Genomic DNA, 24,410 nt, shown 5'->3' on the forward strand with positions numbered 1-24,410 from the left:
GGTTGCAAGAATTTGTTGGAAAGTGTGTTAAAGTAAGGGAGGAGAGTCGCAGACATGAGTTTTGAGAGGCTGGCCTTGGTATTAACTTCAAGAAAGAATTCTGATCTCACATTTTCATCCTTCCTAAAATTGAGGGGCCCTTTTTCTGGGATCTCAAACCTTTGGGAAATAAAAAATTAGAGGGCATAGAAATCACCTCTTGTCTTATTTTAAAGGCTCATTTTAGAGAATTTTTCTAACCCTGACCTATAATATTCTTTTATGTTTTTGTTTATTATTATAAACAAGCAAGTTCATTTTAACATTTACTCTTTATTGTGTTGTATGAAGTACCTATGTAATGCAAGTATGTACTGTACTAAAATACCCATATTTTCAAAGAACATTATGTGGTGTAGCCCACAGTCTCTGCAGAAGCATCGTGAGTAACCTGTGCCTTTATACTTTACAATCCATTGTTGGCTGCTATGAAAAGTATTAACAGATGGAGAAAAAAGAAAATAAAGCTAAAGTATGAATACACTTTTCCAAACATACACATACACAGCTTACAATGGAAAAAAGTCAAATGACAACATTCGATGTAATATCTATAAAATGTAGACTCTGCAATAAAAAGCCAAAGGCACATAAAAATATATTTTAACTTTAAAAATAACTTAGTTACAGTAATACTTTGCTTGTATCTTACCAACATGTAGCTGACAGTCAAAATTTTGTCATATCGATGTAATATATAGGGATATAGAAGAGCTACAAGAAAATCCCCCAAACCCATAAAGTCATTCAAATGTGAAAACAGAGAAAAGCTTTAACACTGAAGAATTTGGTTTGGTGAACCCAAACAATATAGAAAAGAGTCTAGAAAAAAAGGCTTAGGTGTTAAATAAATTCTGACTTCCTCTTGCTCAAAAAACGCGGGAATATTATAAAGTTCCGCAGTGTGACTCGTGCTCATCCTGGCTGAGCCAGATTTCTCATGTCTGCAAACAAAAGATGTGAGCTGAACATCAGCTATGCTTGCTGAAAATGGGTTCTAACTGACTCCCTCTTTTTGCCAGGACAGTTTTTTTTTTTTTTAACTGTTTTTGCAAACAGGGCATAACAGGTAAAAAAATATTTTGTAGGAATATTATTTTAGAAAACCCATCACACAACTGCAGATATAGCCAGTGAAGCTCTCTTCTTCGACTGTGGTTCGCTTATTCTGTTGTCGATACTTTTACCAAAGGAACATTGCTGGAGGCATCCTGTTACTTGTTTTTATCCATGACATTCAACACCTCATCCAGAAATGAGGGCCCGAGATCAAGCTGCAGGGAGAGTAGGGAGCCCGTGAGATCAGAGAGGGACTCCTCTGATTTAGTCTTTTCCTTGACAAGCTCGCATGGGGCGGGATGTTCAAACATGTCCTCAGCTGGCCAGTCGGGATACTGTTCGGAGAGGCTGGAGGAGTGGCTGTCCCTGCCCTGGCTGGACTGAGACGCGGACCCACTGGAGCCCCATGAGACGTCACCCTGATGGCCCATCCCATTCTCCAACAGGCTGCGTTTCTCCGGGGCCTTTTCCTCCACAACAGGCTCACAGCTAAGCCTGGGCAGCTTTGCTGGCCCAAAGGACTCCTGTTTGGAATTAAATGTCACTGGTGACAATAGGGGTAACATGAGTGCTTGGGACCCTCCGATGGTTGGGAGGGAGATGGCATTTTTGAGCACAGGAGAGGGCGTTTCTATGAACATCGAGTCGGAGGTGCTATTGGCTCGGAAGAACTCGTTATGCCCAGGGAGCTGACCCAGGTGTGCTTTCTCCTGGTTTCCAGGTAAAAGCTCGTAGTTCCCTTGAAGAAAGGAAATATCTCCAAAGACGTCATGCTGGCCCTCTTTGCCAATGTGAATGGTGTGGCGGAAGTCTCCAAGGGGAGGACTGATCATATCAGGAGACAAAATGTCCCGCAATTTAAATTTCTTTCCTTTCTTGTTATTGGCAGCTTTCAGGTATATGGGGGTCTTGGCTGGCATTTTGGAATTTGAGAATGTCTCTTTTGCAAAAGGGAAAAAGGGCCACTTTTGTCACAGACGTTATACGTTTCCGATGATCCTTTTTAATAGGAACTATCACACCATTTTTCTCAAGTAGCTTCAAAAGTGGGTTTGATATGAGATGGAGGTCAGGGAGACCTTCTTGAAGTTACAGCCAAGTGGGGTTTCTGGAGAGCTGGTTACAACAGCCAATCCCTTCCACAACATGGAGAAGCCTGGAAAAGAAACCAAAGCCGGTTACAATTAGCTGAACCTTCAGGCGCACTCAGGCCTGCCTTTTTCACAAGCGCCTGGAAATAATGGCAGGACCAGTCCCCATTTGAAGCCAAGCTTTATTCTGTTGTTTCCCTCCATTAAGTAGGATGAAAACTTTAATCTTAACAAAGGTCCACTAATCTTAGTCTTACTTCAGGGGGAAAAAGGAAAACATAAAGAAGAGAAAGAGAGCAATTAAAATACCCCAAACCTATGACATCAGCACTTTTTAAGGACTTGTCTAAGATTTTAGTCATTTTCCTCTATTTTGAGAGCTGCAGTTAGTACATGACCAGAGTGATTTCAGCTCCTTACAAATAACTGGATTTGTTTTACTTTTTTTTTTTTCTCCTTGGCATTCACACTAGCAAGACTAATAACACTGTGTTGCTCAGTTTTGTAAATAAATACAATTAATGCAATGAAATGAATAGTTCTATAAGGGAAGGGGCAGGAAATTGTCATTTACTAAGTGAGAGTGACTAGTATACGCTGGTGTCCAGCAAAATCTTAGTGATATGTATTCTTACAGATGGGAAAACTGAGATGCAGGAGTCAAAAAGGCAGTAACAACAATAAAAACCCCCACCCTTTCTCAATAACATGCAGCCAGTAACTCAAAGAGCTGGAGCTGGAATCAAGTTGTGGCAGAGAGAACTGGGCTGTCCAGGACGTCAGGATTTGGAGGCATTTGGAGAGAGAAGGAAAAGAACAAATCTGCTTCAGAGAAAAATGTAATGATCACATAGAAAAGTTGGCTCTTCGTGCGGGAATACTTTTGAAACACTTACTGATAAGCTTGTACCCTCTCCATGTGGTACACAGAATTCCAAGACAACCCTGAAGATCAGACTCCTTCCTGATGTTAAGGCCTTTGTGGATCGAACCTGTGACTTACTTCTACCCAACATAATATGGCAAAGCTGAGTAGTTGGCGTACCTTGATTAGGTTACATTATAAAAATTTCCATCTCAGCAGACTGGAGGGGGACTCCCTTAACTGGTTTTGAACGAGTAAGCTGCCATGCTCAAAGGGTCTTTGGAGATGAAGTTGGTTAACCACCCGAGGGGACCCGGAAGTGGATCTTTCTCTAGTTGAGCCTCTGATGAGCCTACAGTTCTGACATCTGGTTCACAGTCCGATGAAGACATGGAGCTAACCCTAAGCCCTACCTGCTTCCTGACCCGCAGACACTTTGAGACTTTAAATGGGTATTGTTCTGTGTTACCAACACAGAAAACTCATACAGCCTCCCTTTACCGGCTATATGTCACGACTAGAAGTGATGAGTTACAAGAAGGGTTGGGGGCTCTCATTTTACAGATGAGAAACTCTGTCTTGAAAAAAATCTTCCAACTCTTCAGTCACATCAGCTGACATGGAAAAGCTAAAACTCTCCCACTGTGGGAATTCCTCCAACGGCTCTGCTGCAACCTCTTTCTGGCCACAGAGCAAATAAATAAATATTCCGAGGGTGGGTTAGATGGTGGTTTGAAGAGACCACATTTGCTTTGTAGCAGCTGGAGCCTGGCTACACTTGCCCCATCTTTCTTTCCTTTCGACAAGAGTTTTAAATTCATTTCCCTGTGGCAGGTGTTCCAGCACCCACTGGCAAGGTGACAACTAGCTCTGCTGGGGCAGCCACTTGCGCCCAGGCCTGAGAAGGCAGGGAATGATGACCTGGAGAGACCTCCCAGCACGGGGAGGAGGCCAAGGCAACATGAGGGGGATTGTGCCCAGAGTGGGCTAACCATGAAGTGCCAAATAGGACCCCGTGGTCACTGTCTCATCTTTGAAGTGCTGCCACTGTGGCCACACGGAGAGGCCCTGTGAGGTCTGCTTTTCCACTTCAGATTAGAAATGCACGGCGACAGGGTTATTAGAAGAGATGCTTGATACAAAGTGAGAAGATGAGAAGCCTAATCATAGGAAGACATTCTCTCTCATAGTTTTAACTCTCATTTGAGTCTTGTAGCAATAACAAAAGTTTAAACCTTGAGTCTTCCCACTTCAACATCAGAACTTCCTCCCCCTGTCAGTGCACAACAGGCGAGGGCCCGCCCCTGCCACCCAGGGGAAGCTGGTGTTTCCTTCCTGCCCCTGTGGGCACAGTGCGGTGACCGCCTGCAGGAACAGCTGGGGCACCACCTGCAGAAGGCGGGGAAGCCCTGAGGACAGCTGCCCTCTGGGGTGGTGTCCTCACACACTTAGCTAGGAGGGCAGCTTCTATGGAAAGATACAGCGTTTCTGCCACCACTGAAGGGCATGCAAGGGCTTCCCTGTGGTCAGCGAGCGAAGCCAGGCTTATGCAAGGCCAGAAACCGAGGCAGGCCATTTCACGTTATTTAAAAAAATAAAAAGACCACGAAGTTAACAGTCAAGAGTGCGGTTCCCTCTCCTCTGACTGGATCACTCATCTTCACTCGTTACTGGAAGGACTAGGGGTGCTAGGGAAGAGGAGTGAGGATGGAGAAGAGATGCTTGCTGGACTTGAAGGCTCCAGGGAGCAATAATGCCCAGTCCTCTCAGCGCCTGCCTGGCCACAGCCACGGCCTCGGGCACCGCAGGCCCCTCACCAGAGGTTTGCTCTGCCTGGTAGGATTTGGGTTTTAGGTCAGTGGCTTTGACACAAAAGTAGCAGAGAAGTGACAAAACAAAGGGGGGAAAAAAAAGTAAGAAAAGGGTGGGTAAGTGTGGACGCCCTAAGGTGCTGGCAGTGAGATTCTGGAGAGTGGGTAAGGAGAGACGACATCTTAAAAGGCATTTTTCTTTCTTTCCACAAATATTTACAAAGTATTTACTGTATGACAGGATATAGGCTTCTAGGACTTAGGAAACAACAATTTGTATTGAACTTGTACTATGTGCCAGTGCTAAGAGCTCCCAAATACACTGGAAGTTTTTTTTTCTAAAAAAGGAATTTGGGGCAAAAACGTCAGCTGCGCAAGTTTGAACGAGTTGAGGAACGTGATGTGACGATGTGATGTTGGGGAAATAACTGGGCGCCCTGACCCCATCCCTCTATCTTATCTGTTATCTTTTTCCTCCAGCTCAGGGCCAGCCATGCTTGACCCCAGGAGAGATAATCTAATACCGATGATTTCTTACACTGACTGCTTCCTCCTCTCCGTTCTGAATATTCTGGGCTCCCCAGCTTATCTGCCAGGGGACAGTCACACTCTGTTTCCTTCCCGGGCTGACTGCTCTTCTGACATTTCCCTCCCATCACTAATGCAGAAACCCAGTGGACAGTTTCTTGACTGGTAACAGAGTGGCCGGTCCTGGAGTATGTGTGCATCTCCTAGAAATCACCAACCCCAAAATGACAGTAAATAGTTACTGAGAGCATTTCTACGTATTAGGCACTGTTCCAACCTTTGACAGTCACTCGCAAGAACCCACGAGGGTACTACTGTTAATATTCCCATTTTAGGGATGAGGCTCTGAGGCAAAGATGTTGAGTGCTTTGTCAAGGTCGCACAGCAACCAGGCACTAAGCCAGCTGGTGAGGCTCCAGAGTTTTGAGGTCTTGACACTCCCCGAGAATTCAGCCAGCTCCCAAATTATGAAGAGGGGGAATTATCGAAAAGCCTGTTTAAGATGAGGCACTGGGCTGATGAGGGTAGGGAACAGGTCTTGCATACACTGACTGTATAAGCAGGAACAGGTCTAACCTCAAAGCTAGCAGGTTTAGCAATGTCTATCAAAACTGCAGATCACAAGCCTTTGGCCCTGGAATTCCACTTGCAGAGATTTTCCCAAATTACGTATATTGGAAATCGTATGTGTACAAGGTTGTCAATACAGCGGGTTTATAATGGCCTGGAGCTGGAAACAACCTAATTGTTCTACCAATAGAAGACTGGTGATATAAATTAAGGCGAATCCATACAAAAGAGTATTACTCTGCCCTTCATATGCAGGTATAGAAGAAGCCTCAAGGCTATATGTGTATATATATGTGTCTTCAAAGACAAAAAGATGCAAAAGAGTGTAGATACATTTGTGTTGGTTTCTATGTCTATAAAACACCTCTGGAAGCAAACACAAGTCGACTGCCCTCAGGGAGAGGGAGAGGAAAAGAACGAGGGTGGAAGAGAAGCCTCCTTTTATGATTTTGGATGTCTGGATGAATTGGAAATTAGCTATTTAAAAAGAAAAAGAAATAAATGGGTTGCTTAGGGCTTGATTACTCTTTCTTTTAGAGCCAGTTTTACACACAGGGAACCCGAGTTACTGACACACGGACGCTGGGGAAATGGCTGTGGCGGGGTGTCCGCGTAGAGGGGAGCACAGGCAGGTGAAGGCGCTGGGGCTCAGGGCTTACAGCTCCTTGTTTGAGAGGTGGCTAGTGACACAGAGAGGCAACATTTTATGGTGAGATGGTCCTAAATGCCAGAATGCAAAATCCTGTCCGTCTTCACCATTTTCCGAAAAGGCGATTTGGGCGCCAGGTCACTGGCGGCTGACCAACATGGCACAGTGAGGGACAAATCAGAGTGGGAAAGCCTGAATCAAAGGGACACCCAAAAGCTTTGCTGTCTGCACACGAGGAAGCAGGACATTCTTGTCATGGGGGGAGGGGGAGGGAGAAAAGGAAGAGCTAAATGGAAGGGCTTGCGGGCCAGAAGTGAATTGTTAGAGCAGAACTGGCAAGTGAGCCCTCATGAGTGTCTCGCAGGCTAAATGAAGAGACTTTCTAGCCTGTGCGTTTCCGTCAGGACTCTGCCTCATGACTACTGGGTACTGAACCATCTGAGGGCGCTGCCTGCTCATGTTTGGGCCTCTCCTGTTCTCCAGCTTTCTTGGGTTGCCATCATTCCTCTACTCTACTACCTTTCTTAAATTAAGAGAAAAAATGAAAGAAGGAAGGAAGGGAATGAGGGAGGGAGGAGGGAAGGAGGAAAGAAAAGGAGAGAAAGAAATCTTCCTATGTATATTCCTTTCTCAAAAACCCTCCCCTTGACCCTGAAATGTGAACTCTCCCCTATCGCTAATCCCTTTGAGTTCTTGGATCGCTGTTTGCTTCACTGTCTCCCTCTTAGATGACATTGAAGATAATATTCATCTGGGAAATTAGATTCTTCTGAAAACAAAGGTCCCAGTGCCTGAGCACTAGAGAGGTTAGATTCACCAACAAAAGGGCTCAACTCCCCAGTTAGTTGCTTATCACCCTCTGTCAAGGTCAGAGAGAATGTCCGGCAGGTATGTGCGGGCATGGAGTCCAGCTGGAAATGTATAGGCTTCCACTTACAGGATTTTGTGGGAAATCCAAGGATTCTCAGACACAAAAGAGCTGGAGATGAAGTTAAAGCCATGGTTTTGGTAAGAAGAACAAAGTGCCCAGCGGCCATTCCTGCATTAGGCCAGAGAGCTCTGACAGTGTTCATAAGAGAAATTGCCCCAGCAATCATAATTCAATGAAGGAAAGATGGGAGTGGCCCCTTGCTTCATTTCCTCGTCATTCTTTTGGTAAAGAGTATCACTGAAAAGACCAAAGCAGGACAGAAGACGGGAGGTGGGGAAAAAACAAAGGGTTAGGACAAAATGACACACCAAAAAATCAGTTCCTCAATTACAGAGAGCTGACGATATTGGCAACTTACGGGGCTCTCACAAAAGAACAAAGAGGTTGAAAGTTTTAAAAATTCCATTCATTTTAAGAAAGGAATGTTTGGTTTGTCTACTAATTTGTTCGAAGATTAATTCTTAGTGGAGAGAGGACATAAAATTTCTTGCATCCTGCAGAATAGGTTGTAATGTTAATTTAAAACACACATGTATAAAAACAGGGACAGGTGGAGGGAGGAGGTGTAATTGTCCTCAGGGACATGTGGGCCTTTTCTGGGCCTTTTCTTCTACTTTCGGGAAGTGAGCTGCACTGGACTGGACTTCCCCTTTCTTGCTTAGTTGTCACATCCTTCAAGGACACGCTAGCTTCTGATCACTTTGCCCTTTGTCTCCGCGTTGTTATCAGTGTGCCCTTCCGTCCGAGCGCCGGGACACAGCGATGCTGCACCATCTGGGCCCCAGGCAAAACTACTAAATTATTCTTCCTTTCTGTATCATCCAACAGCCTCTGGAGAGGATGATGACTTGACAGAGAACCCTCCACTACCTCCCCACCCCCACCCCTCTCCTGCTGCCAGCAAGGAGAAGACCATTCCACTGAGATTAGCCCCAGAGAACCGTGTTTGACCCTGGGCCCCCCACTTCAGAAGGGATAAGGCTACCTGCAGTATGTTCCTACATGTTCTGAGAAATCCAAGTAGGGGAACAGGACATGTGAGAAGCTAAAGAAGTGGAGCAGCTTAAAGAAAGAAAACCTACATCCTGAGGGAACACAAAGCTGTGGGCCCTGAAGGATTAATTGAACTGTAATGGAAAAGGTATTAACCTGTTCTGAGAGGCTTCAGGAGTACTAAGCAGAAGCTACAGAGAAACAGATTTTGGTCCTTCCAAGGGAGAACCCAGGTTTCTGGAAAGATGGAAAGGTTTGCTGCGGGGCAGGACACTGAGCAAGGCATGGGACAAGGATCGCACAGGGGTCGGCAGCCTTGACTCTGAGCTCACGGGATGGTGCACTGTGGGTGGAATTTACGTCCCTGTTCATTCAGAGTCCCCTGTAAGGGAACACTATCACTGTGTATTCCCTTATGGCCCCATTGTCACATTCACCTATAAAAACTCTCAGACTTTTCCTGGACGACCTTCCATTTGAAGATGACTGTGTTTTTACTAATATAGTCAGCCAAACTCTGGCATCAGAAAGACTAAAATATTACTACAAATATGAGAGTAATTCATACCAATCCTTTTGCAAACCTCTGTGGGAGGGCATCTCTGAGTTAGACAAAGAATTTTACAATTCAAGGGAAAAAAAATTATAATAGTAGTAGAAATTTAACAATGAACTTAAATGAAAATCTAAGAAATAAATGTAACCAGAGAACAACCTAATAAATAGCATCCTGAAGATGTGTTTCATTTTTTCAGTCTGTTTTAGTCCACCCATGAAACGATTAGAATCTATTTTTAGATTCTAATCCTCACAATATCATCTACAGTGAGGACAAAACTATACGCTGCAAGACTAAAACTCCATTAGCTCAGGTCCTGACTGAGCAGACTATGTTTTACAAATTTACTCAGTCTATGAAACATCTCACTTTCAATTATTTATAAATGGACTATGTGTTTATGACTCAGCCCTAGCTCATATTTATTTTTCCTTTACAACCCTGATTATATAGAAACCCACAAATACCATATAGGAGACTCACTGCCAATTTGTGTACACACTTCACATTTATAGGATGTGATTGTACTATTTGAAAGGCTTTTTAGGAGCAGTATCGGAAGACAGAATATCCACCTCACAAATACCAAGTTGTACTTTTGAAGGGAGGCCATTACTCCCTTTCTCTCTATTAAAATGAGTTAGTGGGGAGGACTCAATATGGACACTGATCCCTGACAGTTGTAACAAGACAGAAAGACAGGTTCTCTCAAATGCCTGGCTCATTTATCGTGACTAACTTTACATGGGACTCAGCCTTAAAGGTAGTCAGAAGGAACAAGGCAGGCTCTCCAATTTGGTGGATGTGAATTAAAGAAGGCCATTGCCCTGAATTGCTCTCATGCTTCCATAACTAAAGGATTCCACTTGATCTATGAAGCTGCAATGACAATCTCGATACAGGAAAACCTAAAGTTTTCAGCAATATGCAGCCACAATATTCCTTAGTAACTCCGCTTAAAAGAAAGTGACTTGTGAAGTTGCTTAGTTGCTCTCACACACACAAAAATAATACCTAAGTCGGCAATTATTCTATAAAAACTCCAGATCCAGCAATAGTAACATCAAATGATCCAAAATAATAGGTTTAGAAGTGTCTGGAAATTCAGGCTATGGTCACTTGGCCCAGACCACCATAGAGTGTTCTTTACCCTTTGTATTTATAGCACACCCTCAAATTTAGGCCCCTTGACTACATTTTCCCTAGTGGGGTGAAGGTGCAGGTATGGGGTTTCCATGCTATTGTCCCATCCTGCTAGGGCCCTTGACAATCATCCATGCTCATTGGATGAGCTGAAACACGCATGAAACACGCACCAGCAGTGGCATGTTTGGAACCTGGCAGTGGTCCTTCCTTCTCAACCCGCTTCCACATAGGTTCTCCTGTATTACTTGTATATGAATCTGTACAATATTTGTCCAAGAAATGAATGAATGTCCCCTCAGACTAGTCTGAGAGCACTTCTATGAACATGAACTAGGTCTTATCCATCTTTTTGCCTCCCATAACACACGCACACAGTGAACTTCAAGTTAAGAAGTGTTTAAACACATAACCCCTTTTAGATCTTCCATCGTGAGAGGAGTTGGTTTGTTCCCAGACACCAAGTCCTTGTCCGGGCCTACAGGGATTCCACTAAAAATCAGCAAATTTAAAATGTCTGGCTGGTTCTCTAAGGAATTTACACTTGGGAATAGTAATGACTAACATTTGAGTAATTACTGCGGGCCAGACAGTAAGTATTAAAACATACTTCTTAGGAACCAGCCTTAGATTAAGACTCAGGTTAATCAGCCCAATTGTGGAGGAGCTAGGATTTCAGCCACGCTGGACTCCAGTATATGCTCATAACTGCTGCTCCCTGGATAACGTGAGGGCTGCCATGGAAGTCGGTTGAGGATGGATTGGCCATTCCAGACTATCTGCCTAGAAGTCTGACGGCACCAAGAGGAAATAATACACTATGATCTCAATGTGAATGAGAGGCAGAGGTGATAACTTGACCTTGACAGGAACCAAGAATGAGTAAAATGGTCGCAGACAACAGCTTCTCCAACTTTAACTAAAAAACTTTTCAATATTTTTGCTCTTGTCGAAAACAAAACAAAACAAAAAACCTCAAAAGGAATTCGACTTTATGTAAAAGAAAAGCCAAAAGATTAAAATTCTTAAGTAATAAAATCCTCTGGGTCTCAAGGAGAAAAACAAACATCCTGTTCTTAGGAAAATAGCGTATGTGCAGTTAATTCTTTTCCCAGAGGAAGCACGTGCGTGGGGGCTGTGTACAACCACACGGCTTTCATGGGGGACAATAGCTTCCTTTCCTCGCTAAGGACACTTCATTTCCCTCCTACTTTCTGAAACTCAGAACCCCGTGTTCTTTACAGACCATCTGCTCACCTTCTTACCATTAACCACTATTCATAAGTGGTTATCCTTATCCTTTAAGACCTGCTTCAGTCATTCTTTCCTGGAAGAATTTTCTAACTCACCTCACGAAATTCAGGCTCAGTACTGCCTCGCGTGCAGGTTTTCTTAAGGCTCTTGTAGAGCTAATGTTTCTGTTATTTCTCTGTTCTCTGGTTTTGCGATTATATGTCTGATCTCTAGGTAGGTGTTGAGCTCAATAAGAATAAGGTAGGCAAAGGTGCTTTATGTAAGAGCTGCTGATAAAAATCACTTATAGAGCTTCTTCTTGGGCTGTGAACATAAGAGGTCCTCAAATTTTATTGATTAAGCCCTTTCAGTTTCTTCTCTGCCCATCCCTTAGGTCAAGGGTCTGCAAATTATAGTACGTGGGCCCTAGCATATAACTCCTGGACTCTCCTGTCTTGGTAAATGGTAGAAGTTACCCGAATCCAAATCCCAGTGGTTATCCCTAACTCCTCCCCGTGCCTCATTCTCCACATTGCGTCCCATCGTGAAGTCTCCTCTTGTCCATCCCACTGCCTCAGCCTGACTACCAAGACCTCGTGATCTCTCTCCTGCACAAGGGTATTTGCCTCCCTACCTGTCTCCAGGCCTCCAACCTCATCTCCTTCCACTTTATCTTCCACTCTGTGTCAGAGTGCACCATCTAGAATGCTCTTGTAACCTTGTCACTTTTCGATGGCAGGCCTACCCTTACAATCTGGAGATAAGAGAGCTGTGAGGCCCACTTTAGCCATCTGGGTCCCTACTCCTGCAGCTTTTATCTCCTGCCAGTTCCCTCAAGGACTTTTAAACTGAACTTTTAAAGTTCCTTGTTTATACCTCAAACCTACCAACTACCATACTATATACTTCAATCAGTACTTGCCTCCCCTACTAGAGTGCCTTCTTCAGGGAAGAGACAACTATATTTAATTCATAGTTGGTACTTAGTAAATGTTTGTTGAATGAATGACTAAATGAGAAAGTTTGAACAAGATTGCCTTGACTTCTTTCCTCTTCGGCCTTGCCTGCCTCGCTGGAGATGCAAGATGGGGTCTTTCTATGACTCCTACAGAAAAAAAAGTAGTCATTTAATAAAAATTTCTAGCCTTTTTTTTTTTTTTTTCTCTCGTGGCAAAGCCTTTCTCTCAGTTTTCCATCTGTAAGACATTTTAACCTTTCTCTATCCATGCAGGGTAAGAATTTAACAGCCTATCAATGCAAGCTCTAGTAATTCCATAGGCTCTTACAGCTCTTTTGTATTAAGGCAAAGAATATTTGTTGACGTGCTATTTGAAAGGGAAATGACTTCTATCCATGACTGCAATGTGCAAATAGAGACAGAGAAACAGTCAAGACTCAAGAAAAATTTGACAATACATTCCCTTGAATGCAGACTCACTAATTATATATAAGTCACTCTTAAAGAATGGGGCCCAGAGAAACAATGAGCTAGCTCTCAGACCTTTCCTTTCAAAAGGAAATGAGTTAAGGGGGAACTTGGATTATTTGGCCCAAGATATACAAGGGAAACTCAAGAAACTATAGTGGACATTCTATGGAAAAGGATTGTTTCGAATATCAATGTGTGACTAGCACAGATCAGGCACTTAAAAAAAAAAATACACCTATCGAATGAATGCTGGGCAAACAAAACAGCAGATAACTCTCACTATTGTTCTAGGCCTCACGGAGGAAAAGACTGGGCCAAAATTGTGACCAGCCATGTAAGATCTTTGTAAAACTCCAGGCACATAAGGGTGCCAGTTACCTCCTGTGTAAATGGAGATAATTACCCCAAACCCACCTATCTTCCAGGTGATTGATTACAAGAGCTGAGGGTGAAAATCTTCATAACAATAAAGCACTATGCAAACACAAAGCGCTATCTTTATCCCAAATGAAAAACCAGAACATCTACTGAAATACAATATGAATAAGAGGAACCATTCTAATTGCTGAAATAACCCCTTAATTTTCTCCTTAAATGTCATCTTAGCAATCAATAAGTTGCTTGTAGATAGGGCTAAAATGGTTAGATCCTGCCCTGTGAACAATCTCCACAATTGGAAAGTATTCCTACCCCTAGCTTGATAAGAGGATAATTCCTCCTGTCAACTGAAGGCATCGCTAACTTCTCCTATACATGTACATGTGTCTTTTATCTCCAGGTGCAATTTCTTCCAGCCTGGGCAACAAATGGGATTTTTGTGACCTGGGAAAGTTACAATCAACTGATATTGCTCAGATAAAGAAAAATTTAACAGCAGATAGTTATTTTCTTTAAATATTTGGTAAGCTGTGGGGTACAAGGGAATACGTATGGTTCCAAGGAAAAACTAGGTGTGTGAGTGATTAAGGTTCATAAGGAGGCCAGGTGGGGCTAGATATAAAAAAGAAGTCTAAAACAACTCCAGTTAATCAGCTTGAAGAATGGGAGAGGCCCATCATAGGAAGTGAGTTGGAGACTGCTGTAGGGATTCCATAGGGAGAGACAAAAAAAAATGCAAGCATTCCTGCAGTGGGAGAGCAGTTAGGGTAATGAATAGCTTCTATTTCGCATTCATAATTTAAAGTAGCATTCCCTGGTAGTGCATGTAAGCTACATGTACACACAGAGAGATGATACGATCATAGACTTATGCTCATACTCAATATTACAAAGTATTTTAGGACAGCGGTTCTTCACACTGTGAACCCTCAAGTCTCAGTGGGATGGTGGTGAAGAGAAGAGAGACTGAGAAAAGTAGCACCCACCTCCCTACCCATCCTCTCTTTTTTTAACTAAAAAAGTCCTGCTATGATCTGTTAATATATTGAGCTTTTAAGTTTTCTTTCTTTTCCTCCGCTAAAAAGAAAAAGAAAAAAAAAAAGAAAGAAAGAAAAAAGTTTGAAGGAGAACTGGGCCAAGGAGGATTCGTGCTCTATGATTCAAACTCTTAGGGATTCAGTGTTACCATGTCGGAATGAGAGAGGTGACCTGAGATGAGGACCTGTCTGTCCGTCGTGAAATGTTAAGAGTTCTGTGATTCTAAACATCTAACTTCTAGGGAATTTTAAGGAAAAAAAAAACTTTTTAATGAAGTTAAGACTACCGTTAGAATCAAAATATTTTTTTGCCAGATTTTTTCATTAATGTTTTCGCATCCTTCCTGGTGTTAAATTAAGGGCACCGAGTAATGCCATCTGTAGAATTCATAACGGTGAGTGTCTGAAGAAGAGACAGCACACATAAAGTCCTGTTGGGTAATGAACCTACAATCAGTATAAGGGGTAATTATTGTTATTAATTACTCCAAAAAACTAGAGGTGCATAAGGAATAAGACAGGCTGGAAGCTCACCATGGGTATTTCTTCCAACCTTATTTCTTTTAGATCTTGGAATCTGGCCACCTAAAAGAATTGTTTTAAATATAGTGTGAAAAACCCCCAAATGTTCTGGTGCCAAGCATAATTTCCCATTCTGAGAAAAAAAAAAAAAAAGAATTGGAATGAAGTCGCATTTTGTTTCACATGCCACCTGTGAGCTATGCTGGCAGTGGCCCTCCACCAAGGTGGCAAGCGAAGCACCACCTGACCCCTCAGGTAAAGCCACCGCTTAAAGGCTTCTTCACGAGGAAGATGGAACGAAATCCGCCCACAAGCAAAAACAAACTAAACCTATGTAAGGCCAAAAACCAACATTATTTTGGAAGACATTTCATTCCAGTCATCTACGAACAAGAAAACAGTTTCCAGTTTGGTGCCCATGATGGGACATGTGGCTTGAGCTCATTCACTCATGAGAAGTAGGCTTTGGGGAGAACCTTCTGCATGCCTTCATCTAGCCCTTGGTTAGTCACTCACACTAACGACAAACATCTACTGAGGGCCTGCTTGGTGCTAGACACTATTCTAGGAAATGAGGCTATAGCTATGGATGCATTCACAGAGCTTACAGCCCATTGTGCAGAGGCTAATGATCAATAAGTACACCAATAATGGCTCATATAGTCATGGCTGAGGAGGTCTAGGTGAGCAATAGAAAACATGACCTTTATTCTCTTCAGGACCTGGGCTGCTTGGCCTGTCCTCGAAAGGGACACTTGGTACTGAGCTGTCACAATCACACTCAGGGCACAAGAAAGCAGCCTTGGAGGTTGCAGCTGCTCAGCCAAGAAGACTTTGAGGAAGTTCTGGTGGTGGCTTGATTGTCACGATATCTTTGATGATCATTATCACCAGAATCAAAGAACCAGGAAAGGTGCCTCCCTTTGAATTTGAAATGTTGTGTAGCCTCAGACTTCATAATTTTACTATGTCAGGACTTAAATAAGCTAGGTAAGTGATTTCTGGCTTCACAATGCTAAGAGAAGTTGTTGCCACAGGCAGAATCAGATAATATGACTAGGACTATACTGTCTGCTTTTTCATGACGTTTGACTATAAAAAAAAGATGAATACCAAGATTAACTAGGTTTAGTCCCTACTCTCAATGAGCCAGTAGTCTAACTAAGCAGCCGTAAAAGTCAATAAATAATATTTCAAATGCAATAAATGTTATAATAGGGGAAAGTACATAATACTATAGAAACTCCTTGGATACAAGGAAAAAAAGTAATGGAATTACAGCAGTTGGGAGCCAGGAGAGCTTGGAGAATGTCTGGTCCCTTTCTCTGCATCCTCATCCAGCCCCTTCCCCTACTTCTTCTGATGAGAGGACAGAGCCTAACCAGAGAAGGGCCGGGGTCTGCCTGATGACATAGCTAGTGGGTTTAGGGCTTTGAACCTCATCTCCTGCTGTGTTAAAATCAATGTTATACATCTGAACTGACCCTTGACAGAAAAGTTTTTCAAAATAAATAAATAAAGAGGGAAAGAAAGCAAACACATTCCAAAATGGCAAAGCCACATTTCACCAAAAATGCCTTTGCTTGTTTAAAAAATGTGTGTAGCCTAAATGATTATAATGGATTTGAAAAGAACAGGTCTTTTTCAACTAAACAGACAGTGATCTATCATTGGCATGATGTGTCTACAAATATGACCTTCAAGTTGTCACCAGAACATGACGGATTCCCAAATGTGTAAGCTGTCTAAATAGAGGTCTGACTTTGAAGTTTCCTGCCTTCCATGCTGGCTCAGGCTGCTCTGCCAGAGATCTGCGCAGGTCTGTTTTTTCAACCCAGAGTTTTACATTATTAGTGGTAAGATTGCTATGCTAATAATAGGTGCCACTGAACCTAGTTCCCCAGATTCTAGAGCTAAATAAAGATGATTTGAAATTATCTAGGGCCAAATGCCTCATCTTCAAGATGAGAAAAAAAAAAACCCTGGAGGTCAATTACAACTTGGGTCAGAGCTAAGGCTGGTCTACCTGTGAGGGTCTCCATTTAATTCTCAGTAATTGTACCAAATGCAAAGAACCAAAGGCTGAAGGCTAATGATGACCTTCTCAAATATGCAAATAAAACCCAGATCACTGAAAATCCAGGTGCTTTTAAATTTCAAATTTGCAATTTCAGGATTCTGCTATTAATTCATGACTTGGGCAAGCAATAAGGATCAAACAAAGGTTAACTTGGAGCTCATCAGCTTTCAAATTCATTAGTTTGCCTTACTATTCAGAAATAGTAAACTTTTTAATATCGACATTATGGTTCATATTATAAAACCATATGGTTAAATTTTAAAAACTGCTTTTCCACCAGAGATACCATCCATTGTGATGATCATGAGACTGTGGGGCAACTTGGCATTGAAGAAATGTGTCAATGACAAAGAAACATACCCGATGACTGCTATAGAACTAACTATCTGGCTACTTATTCTGATGTGTGGCGTGCTGTTAGTTTTGTGGCCTTTAAAAGGTGGAGCCAGAAAGAAGTGGGGTGTCCAAATGCAAGTGAACAGTTCTAAGGCTATTATTGCCTTTAGTTTTTAGGTAACCTGGGTTATTTCAAGCCATCCTTTCCAGAACCCCTACTTTAGTTTGAACAGTCGCCAGAGCAGCCTTTCACAGCTAATCACAAACCTACTGTATTAAAGGCAGTGGAGGCCAGCAGGTCCCCGGGGTTTATCCAGGGCATCCCCCTAGGTTTTGAAGGCCTTACTCTTATCTCTCACACCAGAAGCTTATCTGGTAGGGCCTGGGGCATGTGCAGAACTGTAATGAGGCCCTACTTCCGCCAAGGACAGAGCCTTCCTGCCCAGCTTCCTTGTGGCTCCAGCTTCCTGCTCAGCTCTCTCGCTTTAGTTCATCTTTAAGCAACATCACGAAACATTAAATGTCACCTGAGTGCCAGGGAGTGAAGGGCCATGTACTGCAGATATGGTCACTGGGTTCAAGGAGTTAACCACCCAGACTGCTTGCTTACTAGATCCTGCTAACCCCAATCTATCATTGGCATGATGTGTCTACAAATATGACCTTCTAGAACTCTGAAGTAAAGATACGATCTGAACTACGTTCTATTTCAAGCCTGGACCCCAAAATTCCTTGTTCTTGTCCATGGCAGAGCTTTTCTTGTGTGTTCCTGAGTCCTACATTTTCACCTAGTGACTCTGTTTATGGTATAAATTAAATTGCTCTATCAGTTTGGTGCTAGATCTTCTGCAAGAGACTGTTGCCACACCCTCGGGAATGAACTATCTTCAATAATAAAACTCATTTACATGGTATTTCCCGGCCTCCCCCCACCCCCCATCCCCAAGGCTGGCAATTACTGTTATCTTCCTTTGGGCCTGTGGTGCTGTGAGATACAGAGTACTGTGAAATAAGTTCTCCGCCAGAGGCTAAAAACCCTAACAAAAGTCAAATGTAATAGCTTCCCCGCTCCTCCTCCATGGTGGCGGGGTGTGGTATTTAGTACGAGCTCAAACCAACCTGAATTCAAACCTGATTCTATTTACTTAGCTATGTGACCTTGGCCAAGTTACTCAACCTTTCTGAGGCTGTGTTCTCATCCTGAAAATAAGAACACTATCTATCTCAAAGAGTAATTATGAATATTAAATGAGAACCAGCATTAAGCACCTAGGAAAACAACACAAACATCAATAAAAGCATCAACCATTTCTTGTGCCCACTCTGGACTACGTACTATTCTGAGTGCATTATATTTTAACTCATTTAATCCTTAGAGTAATAGTATCCTTATTTTACCTACTTAAGTGCTAAACTGAAATACACAGGCTGAGTAACTTGCCCAAAGTCATGTTAAGTTTTAAGCACCAGAACTAGGAGAAGGACCCAAGTAGCCTGGCTCAGAGGTTTCTTAACCTCATCTCCTTACCCCAAGGAATTACTGCCTTTTATGCAAGATTAGCCACTCATTGGTGCACAGAATGGGTTGATAAATTGCATATGCATGTTTAGATATGTTTCTTCCTGTGTACTTTGGGGCGAGTTATATAAGGGGTCTGTCCTCAGTTTCTACACCTATAAAATACAAATAACAGTTCTTCTTTTGTAGGATTGTTAGAAGTCAATAAGTTAATCAAGATAAAGGGATGAAAAAAGTGTTTGGCACTTATGACAGGCTCCATAAGAAGGCCCTTAAACATCCAAAGTCATGAACACTGCGATACAGGAGAATTCTTGGGTGTCAGTGCTTAGTAAAGGAGATTTTATAGCGGGCTGAATCCAGTAGTTTCAAATGACACTACTTGTTCTCTGGCAAACACACTGCATTTAAAAATAGATTTAAATTCTGATTCAACCACTGAATAAACAGGTCCACAGGATTCTGGTTAGAAAGAAATTAGGTTAGGCCTAAATGAAATCAGACTCAAAGAATGAATTTTAATAATTAAAAATATCAGAGGTTTTTCAGGTTATGAATTGTTTCTGCCCACTGGATAAATGTTACGGCTACCAGGCAAGGAGCTTGTGAAAAATTTACAGCCTGGTAAAAGTCATTGGATGATATAGGTTAAAACAACTTTATTCCCAATGCTGTTGAATACCATGGATTTTAGAAGTGAAAAAGGGCAGCTTTTGTGAACATGTCGGACATAAAACACCACATTAAAGGAAAAGCTGGAGTGCAGATAAGACAAACTAGCTCAAGTGAGCACTTCTGCAATAATTGTTACAGCTTTATATTTGCTCATCTTACACCACATTTAAATTTACAATAAAAAACAAAATGTGCAACACTCATTATTCTAGCTGTCTTTACATACATGTTCCGTTGGGATACAAAATAGAATTTCACTGTTCAGATTTGAAGGAAGGGGGAGCTCATCTTATTTCATGCCTGTAGCTGCTGCCACAGCCACAGCACCATGTTCCAATCATGGAATTCATAATGTAAATCTCTTGCAGATGATACCACTGGAAAGCTGAAACCTCCATGGATCCAGAAACCCTTCCAAAGTTCTCCTCCAAGAGTTCTTATCTGTGAGCCCAGAGGCCAGTATTCAATGTCTCATTCAGTGAGTGAGGCCTATTGGGAAACCTGCATTCTTTGGGAGACTTAATGAAGAACTTTCAACCCTTCCTGGACCATATAGTCTTCAACATTGATTTCACCTGTGACAATGACAAACATTTCACAACTGTCCCAACTCATCTCCGAGTGTTTAAATCCATTCTGAATAGGATTTGTGTCCCATATTTACCTGTGCCACACATTACACTAATGCCAATAAGAACTCATACAAATTACAGGTAGTATCACAGAGATGACCTCTGGAATAGTCCATAAAAGATGCTGCATTTTCTTGTTAGATGAAAAATCTTTTCCAAGTTAGAACATTGTAGGAGTCTTTTAACTTGCCTTAGGGATATGCAGGGGGCATCATCAGAACTTTCAAGTGAACCTTTTGTCTCCCAGTGATGTTAAGGGAAGACTCCCAAACTGGCTTTGCTATTCAAATCCAGACATTTTCCGCTCACCTAATTTTTGTTCTTTTTCAAAGGCAACACCCCCCAAGAAACTCTTAAATATTGTGAGGTTTAAGAGCTGGGGGTGGGAAAGAAATCTTTGTCTCTCTAACACATTCAGTTTCCTTCCACCACCCAGCACCATCTCCCTAAAACCCCTACACCCTCAGCACACACCAGACTTCCCCACGTACACGGGGACTAGAAAGATTCCTGTAGCAATACCCTTGACATTCCTATTCTCGCCCTCATTTTAATAAATTCACTTTTTTCAAAAAACAAAATGTAATTACTTGACTGTCGGCCTGGGCTGCACTCTGAGGCTTTTACTCCTTTCGACACAGCTGTGCGCCCCGCTTTGATGCTGCTGTCCACGCAGCTTGTTCCAGCCACAGTCTGGCTCTCGGTAATGTAACATTCAAGTGCATATTTATTTTTAAACTGACCTCTCCTAGACTGTACAGTATAAAGGAGGTCCTGCCAAAAAATATGCTACTTTCTATTTATAAGATGAAACACATGCCTCCCAAAGTCGAGAGGGGGGTGGAATATAATAATTCATAACGAAAAACTGGCCAGATCTATTCGTCCCCACATGTCTGATACTTGTCTGTGTCAAGACACTTAGTTTCAAGAAGAAAGAAAAAAATCTCTCGAAAACGCTTCAGCTGTTCAGAAACCACCGTCGGGGGGAGGGGGGATGAAATGCCAGACCTGCAGGTTGGAGCTCGGGCCACAATGCGCCATCCCCCGCCCCCCGCCGCGGTCAAAGTAAGGAAAGGGTACCCGATCGGTACTGCCACTGCAGATCTGATCCGCACAGTGCACCCTTGTGCGGCCCTGGTGCCAGTTCACGGTAGGAGGAGAGCGGTAGCCATGTGCGGCTTGTTCTCAGATGGAAAAATGCAATACGCGCCCAGCACGGCTGTCAATAGCTCGGAGGGTGCAGTAACCGTGCGGTCCCACCCTGAAAAGTGGTGGGCACAATGGTGGATGTCTGCGTCCTGGTCGTGGCGCCCGGACCCCTGCTGGTGTGCTTTATGTTTGTTCCCTTTGGTCCTTTGGACACCAGCTGAAAGGTGATGCCCTCAGTATCCTCGCTCTCAATGCGTTTCCAAACCTAGCACCCCGCAAACGCCAGAAGCAGCCACGGCCGCCGGTCCGACAGACTCATAAGACAAGCAGAGAGGAAGGAGCCGTGGGCAGGCAGCAACTCACCAGCAGCCCCTGAGGATCGCAGCCGCTGCCCCGGGATCCGGCGCTCCGCACCGACGCCTCCGAGGGCGCACGCAGTCTCTGCCCGCTGCGCGCAGATCCAGCTGGGTGGGCGGGCGCGGCGCCTCCTCACAGCATTACCCGCTCCCAGACGGAGTGAGGTCGCCCGGTGCCAGGCCCACTCGCCGCTCAGCCCCGCCGCTGCACTGCCTCCTGCTGAAGCCGCGGACGCGAGGGAAGGTGAGAGCAGCACTGAGCGCGCCGCCGCGGGACTAGGGACTGAACCTGCGGAGGGCGGGGCGGGGCGGGGCGGGGCCGCAGCGGTGGGGCGGGCCGGGGCGGGGCGGAGGGCGCGGGCAGCGCAGCTGACCCACCCCGCGGCGGTACCTGCGCCGCGCCCTCGGGTTGGCAGACGCGCGGGTGGTCACCGACGGCGGGTCCACGGAGGACAATGGGCCCCCATTGTTACCGCCGCAGCGCCACTTCTAGGGATGTGGCTCTCCTCGGAGAAGCTGCGTTCAGCTTCCCTCCGCACAAAGAAAAGTCACGGGGATGCTCGGTTCCAAGAGGGACCCCGGGGTGCTGGCGCCTGGGTACCCAAGGACAAAGGGACTCCACCCGCCTCCCTGACACCCACACTAAACCTCGTGCGCCCACCTCTCCTCGTCCCAACAAGCCGACCTAGCCCGGCGAGGCACGGCGGGCGACTCTCGGAGATGCAAGGCCACCAGACCGTGCCGCCCCTGCGGGGCCGCGGTCCTCGGCTACTAGGATCCGGGGCTTGGGGGGAGGGTTGTGTTCTGTCAGTTTCCAGCTCGCTCCCCTTGGAGCTGTTGCCAAAACCCGGAGAATGGATTTGGCACACTGGAGACGCCCGGGGCTGCCGGCTGAGCGAGTGGGCACGCGAACAGCCGACGCTGCAGGTTTTTCCAGTCCATGGGGAGGTGTTTCCTTTCCCGCGGGTCCCTAAAAGGGACTTGCCTAAAGCTGGGCCAAACGGGTGGAGGCTGCGCCCGACACGCCACGAGGCGCCAGTGGCGCAGCTGCCTGCGGGGGACGTCAAATTCCGTCCTTGGCGACACCTGTGCCCGCCGGTCATTCAGACGACCGCGGCCGCACGCCCCGCCCCTCCGCCCGGAGGCTGCGCTAGGACCTGGTTAGTTAATTTTCTTAATCCGTCTCTGTCTCCTCCTCCTGGAGTCTTTGGCCTGGGGTTTGAGTAGGCGACAGGAAAGGGCGGCGTTTTCCGGCTGTGAGGTCCCAGCCCGAACCACCGGCCTGGGGAGGAGGATGGAACCCAGCGGAGTCGGGAGCTCCGGGCCAGGCGTCTCAGGTTGGATGGAAATTCAGGCACAAAGCAGAGACCCTCCAGGGAACGTGGCTTTCCAGAGAGGGCTCAGCTTTGGGTTATCACTGCAATTCCCTTGGGTCTGCCTGAACCCTTAGAGGATACACGTTTAGCCGATGTCGTAAACCACGGCTGACGTTTAGGTAAAGTGAAAAGGAAACGGACACAACTGCTCTGGAAAGCAAATACTTGGGTGGAGTGTTAAAAGCCTCAAAGAAAATAACAGTTGGCAGGTCAAATGGCCATGAGGTTGGAAGTCACACACAAAACTCAGCTGAAGTGATGTTAGAAATCTGACAAGCAAAACAATCCGTGGTGATAAGAGACAGGGGCATTGTTTCTTCCTTGCGAATGGCAATTGCTCCGAAGTTTCCTTTGGCAGAGACCTGGATTTTACTCCAGATTCCTGAGAGTTTTACTTGGGGTTCATATTTCAAAATATATGTTCTGTTTGGCACTAATGTATATATTTTATGTATGAATTTATTGAAAAAATATTAAATGTTACTGGCCTACTTAGATAAGCGTATTTTTATAAACATTTATGCATACTTTTCATTGCACATGGTATTTTCATGAGTGCACATAGTATATATGTATATTAAATACCACATGAAAAATTCCTTTTGCACACACAAAAACATTCTTTACACACATCTTATGTGTAGAATTGTTTTCATATGCTCTGTTGTTAGCTGTTGTTAACACTTTATTTCCACATGACCAACCTTTTTACAGCTTCTGCAAGCATAGAGCGGCAGGTTGTTTGAGGTAGCACTTTATTCCAAAACCCTATTTTCACTTTTCTGTACCATTCCTTGCTTTCTAGAGACTTTACCTCTCTGCCCTTCTTTTATAAGGTTTCACTTCTGCTTTATTTTATCCAGAACCTGCCCCTTCAAGGGCCTGGCTGATTTGATTTATCCTGACTTCTTTGCTGCTCTGTGTTATTTGTACTGAACATCTGAATGAGAGAAAACACTTTCAAACAAATACATTTCCTGTACTATGATGGCGTTTAGGTTTGATAGATTTTGATTTTAGTATAGCAGAGAGAGAAACTTTGCTTTAGGATGATTTTAGGAGTTCTGGGATTCTGCTCTGAATTACAGAAAGGGATAGCCTTGAAAAATTGGTGGTAACCTTAGAAGCCTAAGTGAGACTAAGAAAGTGGATACAGAGAAGATATTTTAATCAGGTCTACTTTACACTAATATCTGTAGAGCAAGCATCTGTCAGGCCCAATGGTGGGCTATTTTTCTATTAGTCCTGACTGTGGGAGAAGAGCCAAGTGTTAGCAGAATCCGTGCTGTACAGAAATCTGCAATCTTACTTAATGGGTGGAGAGAACATGCCAGTGTATACAAGCAAGCACTGATGAGAAATATTCTAGCCTCTTGCCACCAGGCGTGGTCCTGGGATCAGCAGTACCAAGCCTTGCTCCAAAGCCACTGAACTGGAATTTTCAATT

At 44.1% G+C, this 24,410-nt stretch overlaps 2 protein-coding genes across 3 annotated transcripts; both read right to left on the reverse strand.

The window, feature by feature from the left end:
- Positions 1–292: 292 nt before the first annotated feature.
- On the reverse strand, positions 293–2,248 carry CDC42EP3 (CDC42 effector protein 3). Its single transcript, XM_036224514.1, has one exon. It carries the CDS (start codon positions 2,016–2,018, stop codon positions 1,254–1,256), a length of 765 nt encoding a protein of 254 aa, XP_036080407.1. The 5' UTR covers positions 2,019–2,248; the 3' UTR covers positions 293–1,253.
- LOC107519645 lies at positions 293–22,951 on the reverse strand. Of its 2 annotated transcripts, none has more exons than XM_036224513.1 (3): positions 22,249–22,951; positions 21,595–21,804; positions 293–2,254 (listed from the first exon to the last, which is right to left on the reverse strand). In XM_036224513.1, the coding sequence occupies exons 1-3, from the start codon at positions 22,688–22,690 to the stop codon at positions 2,139–2,141; spliced, it is 768 nt and encodes a 255-aa protein (XP_036080406.1). In that variant the 5' UTR covers positions 22,691–22,951; the 3' UTR covers positions 293–2,138. The 2 variants fall into 2 exon arrangements, with proteins under 2 accessions (XP_036080406.1, XP_016018013.2); XM_016162527.2 differs by having other exon boundaries at positions 21,595–21,807.
- Between the last annotated feature and the right edge of the window lie 1,459 nt (positions 22,952–24,410).

This window comes from Rousettus aegyptiacus, unplaced genomic scaffold (assembly GCF_014176215.1).
Source record: "Rousettus aegyptiacus isolate mRouAeg1 unplaced genomic scaffold, mRouAeg1.p scaffold_m13_p_7, whole genome shotgun sequence".
Classification (NCBI taxonomy): Eukaryota; Metazoa; Chordata; class Mammalia; order Chiroptera; family Pteropodidae; genus Rousettus; species Rousettus aegyptiacus.

Bases quoted from the DNA above. Each gene is read 5' to 3' on its own strand.
- LOC107519645 (XM_016162527.2), bottom strand. From the start codon at position 22,690: ATGACCGGCGGGCACAGGTGTCGCCAAGGACGGAATTTGACGTCCCCC. The intron at 21,808-22,248 runs GTGGGCGCACGA...CCGCGGCTTCAG, and splicing joins GCTTGTTGGGACGAGGAGAG to CAGGAGGCAGTGCAGCGGCG. The intron at 2,255-21,594 runs GTGAGTTGCTGC...TTTCTTTTCCAG, and splicing joins GCGATCCTCAGGGGCTGCTG to GCTTCTCCATGTTGTGGAAG.
- CDC42EP3 (XM_036224514.1), bottom strand. From the start codon at position 2,018: ATGCCAGCCAAGACCCCCATATACCTGAAAGCTGCCAATAACAAGAAA.